We start from the raw sequence: 16,398 nt of genomic DNA, 5'->3' as shown, positions 1-16,398 counted from the left end.
GAACAGTTTGGTTCCAAATCCACTTCGCATAAGGGATCACAGGAGAAGCACTCCTCACCTCATTCCATGCCGACCTAGTAGTGAAACAACCATCACTAACTGTGGTCCATGCTAAGACATCACATCTATCTGAGAGAGCAAAATTAGCGAGAGTAATGCTCTCATTGATAGCCGTCGAATCAATGAGAGCTAGAATGTCCGGCCTCCAAGCACCATCCTCCCCAGGGCATCCTTAACTCGCAAATCCAAGTCCACTAGTCAACCTGGTCAATCAGTGGGCCAGCGCCAGACCAATCATCCAGCTAGAAGGAAATATTGCCATCTCCAAGCAACCACCTTGACTTCTCCAGTACGAAGCCCTTAAAAGCCAGCGTGCTACGCCAAGATTTTGAGCCAACACCATGCGACCCTGCTAGGGCAACATGGACATTTCTGAAGAATTTGGCCCTGAAAAAATCACTCCACAGAAAGCGCTTTGAGAGGACCCTCCAAAGGCCCTTAAGCCTGAGCGAGAGGCCGACATCCTCCAGACGCCTAACCCCCAGCCCCCCTTCATCAAGAGGTCTACAGATCTTCCACCAACTCACCTAGTGCCTGCATTTTCCCCACTCCGAGCTGCCCCACAGAAAATTAGCAAAGATCCCATATAATCTTCGACTGACTGCCTTTTGGCGGAACCAGTGTTGCGAGAACGTGGATGGGGATGGATGAGAGGACGTGTTTCAACAAAGTAACGCGTCCTCCTGCCGATAAAAGTCTTCCTTTCCAGCCTGCCACCCTACTCCTAATCTTCTCAATAAGCCCGTCAAAATAGCAAATCTTAAGCCTTCTTGAGTGGAGTGGTGCCCCCAAATAGGTAATTGGGAGTGACTTTCTAGAAAAGCCAGTGACCGCCCCTACCATCTGGGCTCTCGCCAGGGAGACCTTGTCTCCCAACACAAAACAGCTCTTTTGCCTATTTGCCAGCTGACCCGAAAAACACTCATATCTGCCAATAAACCCCATAACTTGCTTGAGAGAACTCTTCAAACCCCTGGTGAAGATAATGGTGTCGTCAGCAAAAAGAGAATGCGAGATCCCAGGGCAGCCCCTTGGGAGCCGGAAGTAGGACGCATGCCCCTCCACGAACAGACTTTTGATACCCCTGCTCAGCACCTCCTCTGCCAGAATAAAGAGTGCAGGTGACAAAGGATCCCCCTGCCTCACCCCTCGGGTAGACTTGAAGAAACCAGACTAGCTACCACCCAACACAATTGAGAACCAACAATTCTCCATGGTCTTCCTGATTAAGGCAATCCAGGCTTCACTGAAGCCAAATCTGGCCAGAACCAGCCATAAGAACTTCCACTCTAACCGGTCATAGGCTTTTGCCATGTCAAGCTTGAGTATCACATTACCCCCTCTAGCCTTCCTGTTCAAGTTTTGAGCAACCTCTTGGACAATAGAGATATTATCATGAATACACCTGCCTTGCACAAAAGCCCCCTGTTCCTCCTCAACTAAGGATGGGAGCAGACCCGCCAACCTGGAAACAAAGATCTTGGCAATAATCTTGTAAGAAAAGTTACAAAGGCTAATAGGGCGGAAGTCCGCCATTACCTCCGGGTTGTCCTTCTTGGAAATAAGCACCAGATTGGCCGAGGTGAAACTTCTAGGAAGCGCCCTACCCTCGAAGAAATCCACCACAACAGCCCAAACATCATGGCCCACCACCTCCAAGGAAGCCGTGAAGAAGTACCTGGAGAAACCATCTGGGCCCGGCGCATTATCACATGACAATGCGAAAACAACCCCCTTCACCTCCTCCAACGAGGGGGTTAGCAAGAGACAAGCATTCTTCGACTCAGTCACCACCCTGGGAATCAACGTTAGCAAACTTTCATCCACCAAACATCCTTGTGAAGCAAAGACTCCTGAGAAGTGACGCATCGCCTCAGTCTGCACCCTATCAGGGTCTGAGATCCACTCACCATCTTCCCCTTTGATTTTAGTCACCCTAGCCTTTCGGCGCCTAACATTAACCATGGAGTAGAAGAACTTCGTATTGCGATCCTCGTCTTGCAGCCAGGTGACTCTGGACTTTTGTTTCCCGAATATTTCCTCCTGAAGCAAAACCCCCTGCAGGACATTCCTTGCCTCTTCCAGCGCCTCCCTAGCCTCCTCACTGGCTCCCTGATCAAAGGTCACCTCAGCCCTGCTTACCGCATCCTCCGCATCCCTAACCTTCTGATGCACATTGCCAAAGACCTCCCTATTCCACTTTCGAAGCGCATCACGAAGCCTCTTGAGCTTCAAGAACAACCCAACGAGGGGGGAACACGTGCGATTAAGGTGGCTCGCCTCACACCGGGGGAAAGCCCCAATCCACGGAGCATTTACTAAGAACCGGTCAAACCTGGCCATAACCCTTCCTGCTCCTGAGCGATTATTCGACCAAGTGAATATATTACCAGTGTACCCTGCATCAATAAGTCCAGCACCACTCACAAAACTCCCAAACTCATCCAGAGAAATCGAGCATGCTGGGCTGCCACTAGCCTTCTCCAACGGAGACACCACGGCATTGAAATCCCCACCCACCAACCATGGGAAGGGGGTAGACCTGGAAAACAGCTCTAGCCTCTCCCACATCTCCCTCCTTTCTGCCACCGAGCAAAGCCCATGGACAAAGGTGACAACAAAGGTTCCTGCATTGGCATCCACACATTCCAGGGTCACAAATTGACGTTGTTCCTCAACCGCAGTAATTTGAAACAAGGCTCTCCAGAAAACCCAAATCCTCTCCGAAGTGTGCACTAAGTCCAAACCCACCCGCCTCTGCACCAAGCGCGCTTTTGAAACCTGCCCCTTGGGCTCCGCAACGGCAACAATGACAATCTTATGCAGATTTATTAAAGTTTTCAGCCGCCTAGTGGTAGGCTTATTCCCTATGCCCCAGGCGTTCTAAAATAAGCAGCTCATTTGGAACCTTTCGGGGTGGAATCCAACGATCTCATCGACCTCGTAACACGTCACAGAGGTCCCTCCTTTACTGGTCGCACCTTCTTAGCCTTCTTAATTTTCTTCCTCTTGTACATGTGGGCAGCACTGAGAAAAAGAGCCCGAGAGGGCTGCCACTTTCCAGCGCGAGGGCCTGACTGCCCTACGACCGTACCTTCCTCACTAAGTCTGTTCAGCGTTTTGCAAATTCGCCCTTCAATGGTAGCATTAAAAACTTTGAAGCTCTCCAGTAAAGCCACGCGGCTTAAGGCAGGCGTGGCACATAGTTATCAAGGCCGGAAGGCGGCCATAGTGTTTTAGATGGCCAAAATTCAAGGCGACACCGCCATGGCGGCAAGGCGCTCGCCATGGCACCCAAGGTGACCAAGGAGCCTGGACGCCATGGTGACGCCGTGATAACTATGGCGTGGCAGCCTGGTTTGCGCGAGCGAGTCGTCCTTAGCTCTCGTGGGCTCATCTGCGACATCAAAATCAGGCAAGGGGGCATCACCCTCCGACATTGCCCCGTGTTCAGCCAAGGTACAACCCGTAGCATCATCCACACTCCCCTTCGCAAATGCTTCCAGCCCCATACCACTAGGTGTACCCAGCACCACTACCCTGTGCTCAACGCTACCATTCAACTTTGCAATTAAGTCATCAGGTCTCGTGAGAGGGAGCTCTCCCTCTTTTAATGGCTGTGCTGCAACCCCGTCAACAGGCCTATCTTCGCAGGCTGCTCCATCCGACTGGTCCCCCGTGAGCAAAGTAGCCTTAGAAACACCGTCGCAGGGGGCCAACACCGCCGCTTGCACATTTCGTTGATCCACGGCCTGATGCCGAGCAGGTATCCAGCGCCCTCCGCGTCTTTCCACAGGCCGTCAATTAGTAGGCTATCTCAGAGCAGGCAAACCCCCAACCGCGCCATGTGAGGGCCCCTCTCCCCTTGGAATAAAGACCCCTTGCTGGTTTTGGCCCCAACGTCATCTCCTGTACTCACTGCACCAGGGCCACCAGGTCGACGATCACCCAACCCCCCGGCAGCTTCTGAGGGCACTACAACACCCTTTCCCCTTTGTAATTTTCTACAAGTATCTTTCGAATGGCCAATCTTCGAGTAGGATTTTATAGTACAATGGGAGTCTCTCAATGACAACCTTCTGATAAAAACCCTCTGAACCACACCCTATCCACACCTTTGATGGCAGCGCCGTTCTCAGGTCCACCTCAACACAGAACCCGCCTCAACCATGCAAGTGCAGTTCGCCGTCGCCCCGTCGACCTTCAGGAACCTTCCTATTGCCCCCGCAATGGACACCAGAAAGTTGACCTGATAAAAATTGATAGGTAGCCCTGGCAAGGAGACCCAGATGGGTGCGAAAGGGGACTCCCAGCCTGAGACAAACTCCGATGTCCAGTTCATAAAATGCAGGAGGAAGCCCGGGACATGAACCTGATCTTTCAACCACACCTTCACATGGTCGGATGGAGCCGAGAATCGAAGAAGTATATGCCTCGGGTTCAAAGACGAAACCACAACTTCCCCTTGAAGGAACAAATGCTTCTGCAGAAACTCCTTGATCACAAACAGAGAGGGTCTACCATAGCTGCACTTGGCAATCAGCGTTGTGGAGAAAGCTTTCTCGGACAGCTCTATTTCCTCCCTTGTGAAGAAGACCGCAGGGTCACCAAACAACGATGCAGGCTTCTTCACTTCAATCGCAGCACATGGGATGGCCATCGACTTGGAAACCACGGCAGCATAGGATGGAGCCAAGACCCTACCAGCGTCAGCCTCGAGTTGAGGCTCAAGGAGGCGCTCCCCCCGAGAGGGAGGAGCCGCCATGATCTAAACCCCACGAGAGAAAAGAAAACCCCTATCGTGCGCCCGCCTAGCAGATGACTTCGCTGAAAATCCCAATTCCAAGCAAATCTTGAAAACAAATAAAATTTCTTTTAATTGCTTCCCTTAAGAATGAAAAAATAGAAATATTCTTCACCTTGCTTTATAGGGCTCAAAACAGAAATAAGAAGTAATAAAAAAGGACTCCTAAACCTCCCAATTGATTGGCTGAGGTGACTGTCCTAAAGTGACTCAATCAATATGAAAACTAATACAAATAGAAAATAAGCCTCTGAAGTCGTTGGCTACCTTTCGTAATCCTAAGTTAACTCAATTATTAAGAAAGGCACCAGAAAAATTATGGGACTTATAGATGAACCAAATTTGAAAACTCCTACAAACCATAAGAAAAGTCCTAGATAGACAAACCCTAAGAAATTAAAAAGATAAAACCCTAACAATCAGAATTAGGCCCAAGTGATTGACATCTATCTAATAAGATAACTTCTTCCTAACTAATAGCTAATGAGCTCCATTATTAATAAGAGCTACCTAATTAATATACTAATTTTGTGTACCCATGTGGGCCTAAAATTTGACCTTATAATTGACTCCATTACTTGTAACAACACTTAAAACAGGTCCAAAATTAAAATGAAACCACATCCAATGGTGGTGATCCTGCTCCTGCATTAATGATTCTAGGGAAATTGCTAAGCCTGTTTGGAGGTCCATATTCTAAACATCGGCCTGTGGTCACCATCATTAGAGGCCTATTCCTTGGGTCTTGAAGGACAAATTGATCCCTTTTAAAAAATTGATCAGAGAAGGAAGCCTTTGGAGTCAAGGATCTAGGTTGCCATGTTGGATTTCAACTTTCCATGAGCATAGTTGTCACGGCATCTAGGCAACCCGAGGCGTTAGAGGGGGCTTGGATGCAAGGCGACATCAACAAGGCGCCTAGGTAATGCCTTGACAACTATGGCAATGAGTGAAACATGTGGCTTGGCAAGTAACTGGAAGAAGAAACTCTTGCTGCGTTTAATAGCTTCAAACTCATGTTTCTTATATATACTTCTCTGTTTTTCCTCTCCTAATTTTATTCTATGTTTGTGATATTTTGGTATCTTTGATGTTTTTTGGCAGGTGGCTGAATCTAAATTAGCTAGATTTGTTGAAGACATCATTGTCCCACCAAGGATGGTTGATATAATTGTTGATGGAGAGGTAACTTCCTTTTTTTCTTTTTTCAAAATACTTCATGTAATTTGCTATCTGAAGTTGAAGTGGGCAATGTATCTGGGATATGGATCACTATTAAGAGGTTGGCTGTGTTTTTATCAATTTCCATGATGGCGTCTTTGTTTCTCACTTGTGGTGTATACCAGATCTGGATGAGTGTACTATGGTACATGGAGCTTTTGAACCTGTCTTTAGTACATTTCGTGCTGTTATTAAAAAAACCACCACCATCCAAAACACAATATCATTCTGGGTGTCTGATTCATTCCTTAAATAAAATAACAAGCATTTCTTGTATATGTCAAATTGTCAATTCCTAGCTTCTGTTTCATAATTAGTCACAAGTTTATTTGAGTTCTTGATTAGCCTCTCATTGCTTTCTGAATTTGATTCATTTCCATTTCCTGTATTAAAAGATTGCTATTCTATAAGTGTTTGGTTTTTAGTTGGGGCCGTTAGATAGTTTCTATTCTCTTCCTGCTATTAAACCCAGCGTGTTAAAGCCAAAGAATTTGACTTAGATGACCATTGATTCGCCTATACTACATGTGTGTGAGTATATTAGTGGCTAAAAATATGGGTACTATTATGATATTGAGAATCTTGGAAATATAATTTTTTTTCGAAGTTCATATGCTTTTTTAAGAAAATTGAATTACTGACTTGGGTAGTCTTGGGTGAATTAACCTTAGTCAAGTTTTTTAGTCCCTTCTGTTGTAGCAGTTTAAGTTTATGATACGAGTTTACTTGGGATCCAGTTCAAATCTAGGGTACTCAGGGAAGTATGTGAAAATGTGAAATCTTCAGTTCAAAATATATGTGGGACAGTGAGAGAGAGGATTCACTTATTATTCTATTGAGATTATTAAATAAACTGCCCAAGTTATCAAATCCTGTAGTTTCTCTTTCTATTTCACATTTGGCACTTGCATCATTAAACCATAGTATCTCTGCTGCGTCTCTTCTGCTGAGAATCAGTAGATCTACCTGTGGGGGCATGAGGGTCTTGCTTGCCTTGTTGAGTGTGAGCATCTCTATGAGACCTGGACCTGTGTAGGCATTCAGCCAATAATTGTAGCTGAATCTCCCTTAATTGTCAAGTGTCTTTGACTCCTGTGCCTGGCCTGTAAATTTGTGGATAACATAAGCCAATTATCAAAGCCTAGAGCTCCTCTGTTATTGGGTCTATAATGCCAGTTGGGCCATTGTTGTCACTGCGGCTAGGCGACCCAAGGTGTTGGAGGGGGCTTGGATGCAAGGCGACACCGAAAAGGAGCCTGGATGCCTAGTGACAACTATGACTCGGGCTTAAGTATGCTAGAATAACAGAATTACAGAATCCCCATGGTCCTTAAAGCACCAAATCTACCTGCCAAACTTGGGTTCCCCGAGCTGCTACCATCAAAGGTCATCTTGATGCTGTTCAAGCTTTATTTGATTGATTTAGTGAAATCAGTTAAAAAGAAGACACTGTTAGAGTCTACGGTTGAAGTAACAGCTGCTGGATTTTTTTCCCCAATCACTTTTTTTTTTTTTGGGGGGGGGGGGGAGGGGGACTTTGTATTTGGTGTTCATTACCAGGTTTTGAGTTCGGCCTGAGAAAACAGCCATATTCTCTGGCCATGGGGTTGGTGGTATCAGTAGTGGTTTTTTTTGGGGGGGTGAATAGTAGTGGTTTCTTTTTTGGGTTTATTCTCTAGATATCTGAGCTAAAGTTGCGTTTGGGCCTGCCATTGGTCGAACACTTATGATCCTGCTTTACTGAACTTGAGACCCTGCAACTATGGAAACTGAAGCTACCTTGTGGCTGTATTATTATGTAGTATGCAGTGTTGAACCTTATGGTGTACTCTTTCCCATGAGGTCCTGACCCTCTGTTTTCATTACGAATTTTTGCTACAAAGTATATCGAAGAAATTAAAACAGGAATTAAAATGATTCTGGTTTATTGAGTCATGTAGCAGAGCTGATGAGTATAATGATAGGCTCTTCAAACATTAAATATTGCTTTCCAATTTAGTCAGGATCCACTCAGGCATATTTTACCTTTTTTAATCACTGAATTAAGAATATTGTTGTGGTTCATTTTCTATTCCATTGTACTTGATATTTGCAGATTTATGCAGGTTAATGATGAATACATGAGGACTCTTGAGGCTTTAAGTAAGAAACTGAAGTTTGTGCAAGTAGATCCCATGGTCAGATCTTCAAAAGCTCTAAAAGATGTTCAGCCTGAGTTGGAAAAACTTCGGCAAAAAGCTATATCAAAGGTTGTCAACTTTGTTAAGCAGATGGATATTGAACTGAAATTGATAATTAGCTACTTGCTGTTGTGTGCTAATTATGATGTCAGAATCATGCTAGTGGTGCATTGTAGGGCACTGATATTATTACTTTGCAATTTGCATTCAGCTATCTTTGTATACTTGTATATGAAGTTTTCTTCCTTTCCTTTTATAGTTTGCCATAATTCAGCTGATGGATCACTACTGCTTTACTTGTATGTTGTATTGCTTGAGAAAAAAATCAGCATACACTAGGCTTCAATTTTCGTGGTTTTCCTCATCGTTCACAGTAAATCTATTAAAGAATGTTAGTCTCTGAATTTTGGATTGAATTCTTTCCTTTTTCCTCATTAACCATGTACTCTTTTAGGCCACACAGAAAATATTGTCAGATTGAGATTTGAAACCTGAAAGTTGCTGCTTTCTCTGAATAACAATGGAGAGATCAAAGTTAAAAGGGCTAGAAACGGTTGAAATATATAAATATCGTGATCTAGGTTCAGTCTTGGATAATGTGTTCCACTGAGGCAGCATCCAAAACCATATTGATTAGAGTAACTTTGCACTCTGCATGGTCTTCAATCTCAGTGTTGAGAAATGCATTGTTCTCTTGGAAGATGGATTCATATCCCAAACTGAAGTAAAGCCTTATTCCAATTGCTTAGCGTTTGCCATGGGATTGTAGTCTAAAACTTTGTGTAAAATGGAAGTTTGCATTCATAAAATTCATATATTGGTTGTGAATATGGGAAACAGAGATAGCATTGTGAAAAGGACAGGGAAATGCTAGTATTGCTGGAATTGATTAAACAAAAAGGTGCGAATGTGAGGTGAAGGGTTAGAACAATTGAGGGGTGGAGGAAAGGGTTATTGAGGATGAGGCCGAGATAAGACAGGAAGTGGTGAGTTTCTATGAGGAGCTCCATGGAGAGAAGGTAGGATTTAGAGCGAGCTTGGATGGGGTGGATTTTAGGAAAATATCAGTGGAACCGAGGAACTTGTTGGAGTGGCCTTTTTGGAGGCATTGGCAGTGGAGAAAAATGAGGGTGAGCTGGCTTTTCCATAACTCCTTGATGGAATGGATATCTTGACGAATTGGGGAGGAGGTCCCCCCCCACACATTTAAGGGGGAGGAAGATTCTGCTGAGAACATATTAATATGAGTTAGGTGGATGGTGTCATCTTGATGTTTTTGTGATAAATTAGTTTGGAGGGCTTAAAGCATTTTGTACATGGGATAGATGGGAGGAGTTTGTACTTGTGCAGTGTATACTTAGGCCTGAATTATGTCAGGGTGTCTTTGTAAAGCTATAAGGGGGGGGGGTTTCTTAAGCCATAGTAGCTTGATTCTTATTGTCAGCATCTCGAGTGTAGAGGTTGCTCTTTTTAGTAATATAATACTTCCTTTCTCTCAAAATAAGGATGCTTCTGCACCAATATGGGAACTTATTCTTGAGGGTTCTAAATCTTGGTTTTGATCGACCGAATTTTATGACATAGAAGGTGTCAAGTATCAGTGTGGAGCAGCGTATCGGAATCTGATTTTAAGAGACTTCTCGGAGACGTATCAGAGAGACGCTAGATATGGTTAAGATACGTTTGATACACATGAATATCCAGGCGGGATTTCAGCGGTGCAATACCGTACCCGGACCCCATTCCCAACCGAGATGATCACCTATTGCATTGGTTGAATTCCTGCTGCAAGCGTGACTCTCATGCCTATGGGTACAGATTCTCAGTGGACAGTGAGTGCTTGAGTTCAGATGGACAGCTGTGCCCCCCGCCTGACTTCTGATCTTGGTGACAGTCTGATGTATATAAACTTCTCACCCTTGATGCTTTGGCCCATGACCTTACTAGCTGGAAGTAGATGATGAGCTATGGTTTCGTATTGGGACAGCATGAATCTGCTTATGGTACAAGCAAAACAAGTGTTTTTAAGCATTGTGCACGTAAATAAGCAATGAAAATTGATATCCAACCGATGTCAAGTTATTTCCGTCTTCTGGGCCTCTGGCATCTATGTATCGAACCTACTAATAAGTAATAATAGGCAATTAAGCAAGAAGATTTGAAAAGGAAAAATCTATTTACGTATTAGGTACTAGCCTAAAGTAACCCCTAAAGATCCAAACCAAGCAAGCAATATGTATGTATAAACATAATACTAAGTATTAATTAACATACATGTAGTATATACACATTATCCATACCACTAATCTATTAGTAACATAGTATATAACTGTTAATAATAAGTGCTTAACAACAAACGTAATTGTACATTATAGTTCACAAATCATTCAAGATGGTCGAATTCTAGGTCAGTTTTCTAGTTTAAATGTGATACTTGGCAAAAACAGGCAAGAAAATACAAAATTCAAGGGAAAAGGTCAATTTTTTTAATATACTTCAACCCATTGCTTTAATGTTTGATCTCCACCTTGATGAGCTTTATGCAAATTTCTTCTTGTTTAATTACTCCTGGGTTGTTTTTGAGTGTAGATGGGATCAACTTAGGTTTTGGCTGAAAAATCAAAGTTGGATTGTAGGAAGAAGTTTTCTTTAAAAGACTGGGATTTTGGGGTTTTGGCAGCCTGTGTATCGAGTACATTGGTCCGTATCGTAGCTGTATTGGTGCGTATTGGTACTGTATCGGTTCTGTATCGTATCAACATGGCCAATCTCGATACGTGTCGGATTGATATGGCAGTTATGTATCGATACTTGATACCATGATGACATATGCATATAAACTGAAGATCTAGACTAAGCATTCTTAGCTCAGTTTTCGAATTTTGACCTTATATCTGAAACTTCTGTTGGATTAGGGAAACAAATGATATCTATTGATTTATTGGTGCTTGTAGATTATTGAATATTCTAACTCGTGTACTCTTGATGCTGTTAAGTTTTGCTATTTATTCTTTATTCCTCTCCATTTGTTGTAGGTATTTGAGTTCATTGTTCTGAAGCTTTATGCCTTAAGGAAGCCCAAAACCAATATTCAGATCCTTCAACAAAATGTTCTTCTAAAATACAAGTGAGCTATCTCTTTTTGAATGTGACTACCTTCTATGGTTGAATTTCCTTATTTGTTTGTTCTTTAAATTGAAATGACAAACAAATAATTATGGTAGTTATGGTAGCATTCTCAGCATCCTGGCTAAGATAAAGTGTGTAATTATGGCAATTGTGCATTTATATGCCCTATTTTTATGTGCATATATCTCTTCATTTTTTCTTTTCCTTTTTTAGGTTTGAAATGGATTGCTTTTGTTTATCTAATCACCCATATGACGTTGCTCAGCAATTTTTTCCTTTCAATATCTGACTTTGATTTAGTTATTAGAGTTGCATCCAAGGGAACTATTATCAAGAAATTAGATCTCTCAGTTTCAGTCTTTTTATTCATGTTGGAGCTCTGCTTAATGGTATGTGAGTTTCTATCAGATTTCTCATATTCTTTGTCAGGCTGATAAGTTGCTCTTGTTTACTTCTAGTCCAAAAAATACTCGTTGGATGAGAATTATGAAGTACAAAGAATATGTAGCTTGGATAATGCCACATGTATACCAACAGGAAAATGCTCTGAGCAGTGATATCAGTTTTTTTCCTCTGATAAGTAACGAGACTTATAAAAACATAGAGAAGATTACAGATAATGATACACCAACCACAACAGAAGGACCAGAAACACAAAGGCCCTAAGAAGCACTATGCAATTGGGGCCCCAAGGTACAACAGATCCCTTTGATTCCTAATGTTGTAGATTTATGATTTATCTCCAAGGGCCCTCCTTCCTAGTTTTTAGCCATCGGATGACAAAAGGAGAATAACATTCAACTGCAATTTCCTGCCAACCATTAGAGGACAAAATTGCCAAGCGTTTTATAGCCACCACTGGTACGGTTCTGACCGCCAGGTGCTTCTTGAGCATCCAAAAGGTGAGAACGAGAGCTACCTATTTAAAGGGAGGCCCAGCACCATAGTTATCATGGCGTCGCCGTATCGGTGCCATGGCGTCATATCGCTGGAGAAGTGGGCATATTGACCACCGATATGGATGATGTAAGAATATCGACCGATATGGCCTCCATGTCATCGCCATGGACGCCATACCACGACATATGGCCATATCGGGCGACATGGTTGTTTCAAATTATAAAACTTAATTTTTTAACCATTTTTTATTTTATTGCTTTTTCCTTAACATAAAAAAAATTAAAACAACATCAAACAGAAAACACTAATACACTATTGACTAATACACAATCACATATTCACATCAGCAATTTTTTTTAAAATTTATATGAGTTGTTTATTAGCTTTATTCACTCAATATAAATTACGTTCTTGTAATTGTTTTTTTGTTTTGTTACTTTTGTAGTCACTTTCATATGAATCATATCTCAACTCATGATTTTTCAACTTTATTATCAGCAAGACTATTGATATCAATTATTTGATAATCCATGATTTCATATACACTAATGGATATTACACTTTCATGAATTAAACCATAGTAGATTAGTAGTACACTTTCATGTTAATTTTTGATGTTATAGGGTATATATTATAGCATACTAAATGACATTAAAAATAGAGAAAATAAAAAATAAAACATGGGGCGCTGGGAAAAAGTCTATCCCCTAATCCACTATGATATGACGCCTCTGGGAGCATGTATGGGTACGGCTGGTGGGTTGGGTAGGAAAAGATGTCATCCACAAAAGATGATCCACTACGTCCCTGTGAGTGGGAGTCATACTCAAAACTGGGAATGGATGGAGAAGATATATGCTCCCCCCCCCCCCCAAGTCAACTGCCCTTGGCCATATGGTCCATATGGATGTGAATGAGATGAACTGTACTCTAACTGTGCTGGAGATGGACTGCTCTCTATTTGAAAAGATGGGGCACGGAAATGCACACTCGATCTGCTGTCCCTATCGCCAATACTTAATCCACCAACAGAGCCAGACAAGGTATCAATGTCCATAAGATCAGCCTACCTACTTGTACCACGAGGACGGGACTGGCCACTACGCTTTCTCGTGTAGGTCGAGGTGGGCCGTGTGGTCGGTGTGGGGGCACATGCACCATGGTCTGTATCTTGTGTGGCATGATCAAACTGTGTTTTTCCGGTGAATCGGACCGGCTCTTGTTGCTCTCCTACCACATACGGGACTCGAGTTCCCTCATATGCTTGACCACTATCACCACCATCATTACCATCATCATCTCCATCATCACCTCCATCATCACCATCTCCACCATCACCTCCATCATCATCTCTACGAGTCTGAGTCCCACCATCACCACCGGAGGACACTGACCAATCTTCTTCCTCCTCATCAACATTGCCACCAGTAGGCTGGAACGGTATGGGTGACGCGTCCCTTGCATGTACCTCACCCTCTTCAGCCATGTACTCATCCACATTAGCTTATATATGTTCGGCTATCATGGGGTCAGGCCTACCTCCAGGCTGATCTAACACTAGCTCACCTCTATCCCTCACCCAATCCACAATAGGATCTTCATCATCTGACTCCACCTGGAAAATGTTGGCGAGATCGATATTTTCCTTGATACCCTTTTGTCCCATGCATATGTGTTGCATCTTCAACCTCAAATTGTAATGCACATACACCAAGTCAGATAGACGTTCTGAACCCAGTCTATTTCTCCTCTTGGAGTGGATGAGAGAAAATGTACTCCAATTCCGTTCATAGCCAGATGCGGAACATGCCTGGAAGGGAACCTTGATTGCTATTTTCCTTAAATTCTCTGTCGAACCCCCATACAACACCCACCATTCAGCTGCATTACAACAAAAGAGACATGTTATATTCATTTCAAAATTATCAATACTTACATAATTTAACGAATAAGATATTGAATTGAGTAATGATTAATGACTAATGAGTACTGGCATCACCGCGCATCCGGCCTTGCTTTGCAGCATCGGTTCCAAAACTTCCCATTGCATCCCTAAAAGTCTTCAACTTTAATCATTTGGAAAATATTTAAAATTAGTAATGACTCATTATTATTTAGTATTTACTGTGGTAATTCCAAAGGAATTATAAGACTCACCTCATTGTTGCATATAGCTTGTACTTTACTATTCGGCTCCAACTTGGTAACTACTTGCTTTACCGCTTCAATAAGACTACTATTCAATCCAAGCTTATGATTGTATTGGTACTTGGGGTTCAAATAGTATGCTGAAATTGACATTGCATATTGTCAATGCTTTAATAGTTAGTAATATATCTTTCAAATTAATTTTAAAAGATGTAATTGCATAAAAAACAAACTATACTCACCAGCCTTATGCAGTGGATGCATAAGTTGATTTTCCCAGCGCTCCTTGATAATTTTAAGAAAGTGTTTGCTACCTCATGGATTCGCATTGTAAACACCTTCATTCATCAAGTCTATGGTAGCATATAGATGTGGAATGGTTGGTCCCTTGAGAGCAGAATCAACTATATGCAAAACCTTGACCACTGGGTCCAAAAGTTGTACTACTTTATGCAACTTTGACCAAAAGTCATCTGATGCAATGGTAACTTGTGCTTCCTACCACCATGGGTATCGGACCCATTCCAGTTAATCTAATCTTCAGAAGCAAACATAGATCTAAGTCCGGACTTCTTGGTCTCAATACTCTTGAGTGCAATGTAGTTGGTGGCGAATCTAGTTATGCCCGGCCTCACTAAATCACCCCCACTTTTCTCCCTCAAGAGGTTTAATGCAAACCCATGGTTATAGACAAAGTTGGTCATTTGTCTTAGCTTTACCACAACATGTTGTACCAATTTGATCTTTCTCATATCCTTCAACACGAGGTCTATACAATGGGCAGCACAAGGAGTCCAAAATAGCCGGTACTTATTGTTTTGCATCAACTTCTCCCCGGCCTTCTTGTAATTGCTTCTGTTGTCCGTTGCAATCTGGACAACGTTCTCCACTCCTACATCATCTACCACGTCCTTCAACAGTTTGTAGATATACTTTACATCTTTTTTTTCCTTGGATGCATCAACAGACTTGAGAAAGACTGTCCTCCCATCACAATATACCATAAAGTTGATGATGGACCTTCATGTAGGACCAGTCCAACCATCACACTTTATGGTCACCCCATAGCTGTCCCACATCCCCCTTATTACATTGATATATTCTTGAAGCTCTCTCTTCTGTTGGGGCAAATACACATTCATGATCTCATGTGGGGTGGGCCCCTTATACCCTAGGCCAGCCTCAGAAATGGAATCTATCATAGTCTAATAAAAGGGGCCTTGTGCAGTGTTTGCTGGGATGGTATTGTATAACATCCACTTAGCTATAGATTCCTTCACCACCCCCTTCAGATTTTTCCATGCTCCCTTGATTTTTGGTTGTTTGTTGCCTTTCTTTCTGTAAACACCAGGTGCTTGGTGGAGTACTGGGTCATCTCATGGTGGTACTACTGGAGGTGGTGGAGGCGGAGCTGCCCTCGTACTCTGTGATCTCCTAAAGGGATTAGGCAACCCAGGCTGCCTACCACCTGCTCTAGATGTATGTGCTCCTCCACTACGACTAGCACTTGCTCTAGAGGTACCAGCTCCTCCTCACCACCTACTCTCTGTCTCTCCTGATCTTCATGATAAGTGGCTCTGCTCCTCATCTGTGCTCGTCTCCAATCCCTAGCCTCTCGCTCACTCTCTATCTCATCAGGAACATAGATAGGATCATCACTATCATCATCATCACCATAATCAACATCATCATAGCCTCCCACTATACTCCTCACTGCATCCTCAAGGTCTACCCTTGCCTTCTCCCTCTGAGCTTTCCTCTTACTCCCTCCCTTCATGTACTCAATGACAGCCCTAGATACCTCAACAGGGACCATATGACATGAGACCACTTCAGGAGAATTCTCAACTAGTGGCACCACCTCCCAAAAACTTATGGTGATAGTAATTGCATTGTGTTTTTTTTTTTATCCCCATCAATTGGAGTGCCATGCAACCATGCAATGCCACCCCTAGT

General features: G+C 42.9%; 1 protein-coding gene across 2 annotated transcripts in view; it reads left to right on the top strand.

Annotated features, from left to right (window-relative positions):
* LOC122671758 (vacuolar protein sorting-associated protein 52 A-like) overlaps positions 1 to 16,398 on the top strand; it is a 70,559-nt gene that overhangs the window by 29,737 nt on the left and 24,424 nt on the right. For both annotated transcript variants that reach the window (XM_043869171.1, XM_043869170.1), the window contains exons 7-9: positions 5,969 to 6,049; positions 8,191 to 8,334; positions 11,301 to 11,392. In XM_043869171.1, the coding sequence (XP_043725106.1) occupies positions 5,969 to 6,049; positions 8,191 to 8,334; positions 11,301 to 11,392 (317 nt within the window). The remainder of the gene's footprint in view (positions 1 to 5,968; positions 6,050 to 8,190; positions 8,335 to 11,300; positions 11,393 to 16,398) is intronic.

This window comes from Telopea speciosissima, chromosome 8 (assembly GCF_018873765.1).
Source record: "Telopea speciosissima isolate NSW1024214 ecotype Mountain lineage chromosome 8, Tspe_v1, whole genome shotgun sequence".
In the NCBI taxonomy this organism is placed as follows: Eukaryota; Viridiplantae; Streptophyta; class Magnoliopsida; order Proteales; family Proteaceae; genus Telopea; species Telopea speciosissima.
Note: the sequence above shows the minus strand (reverse complement) of the source record. Positions and strands in the feature narration are given on the sequence as shown.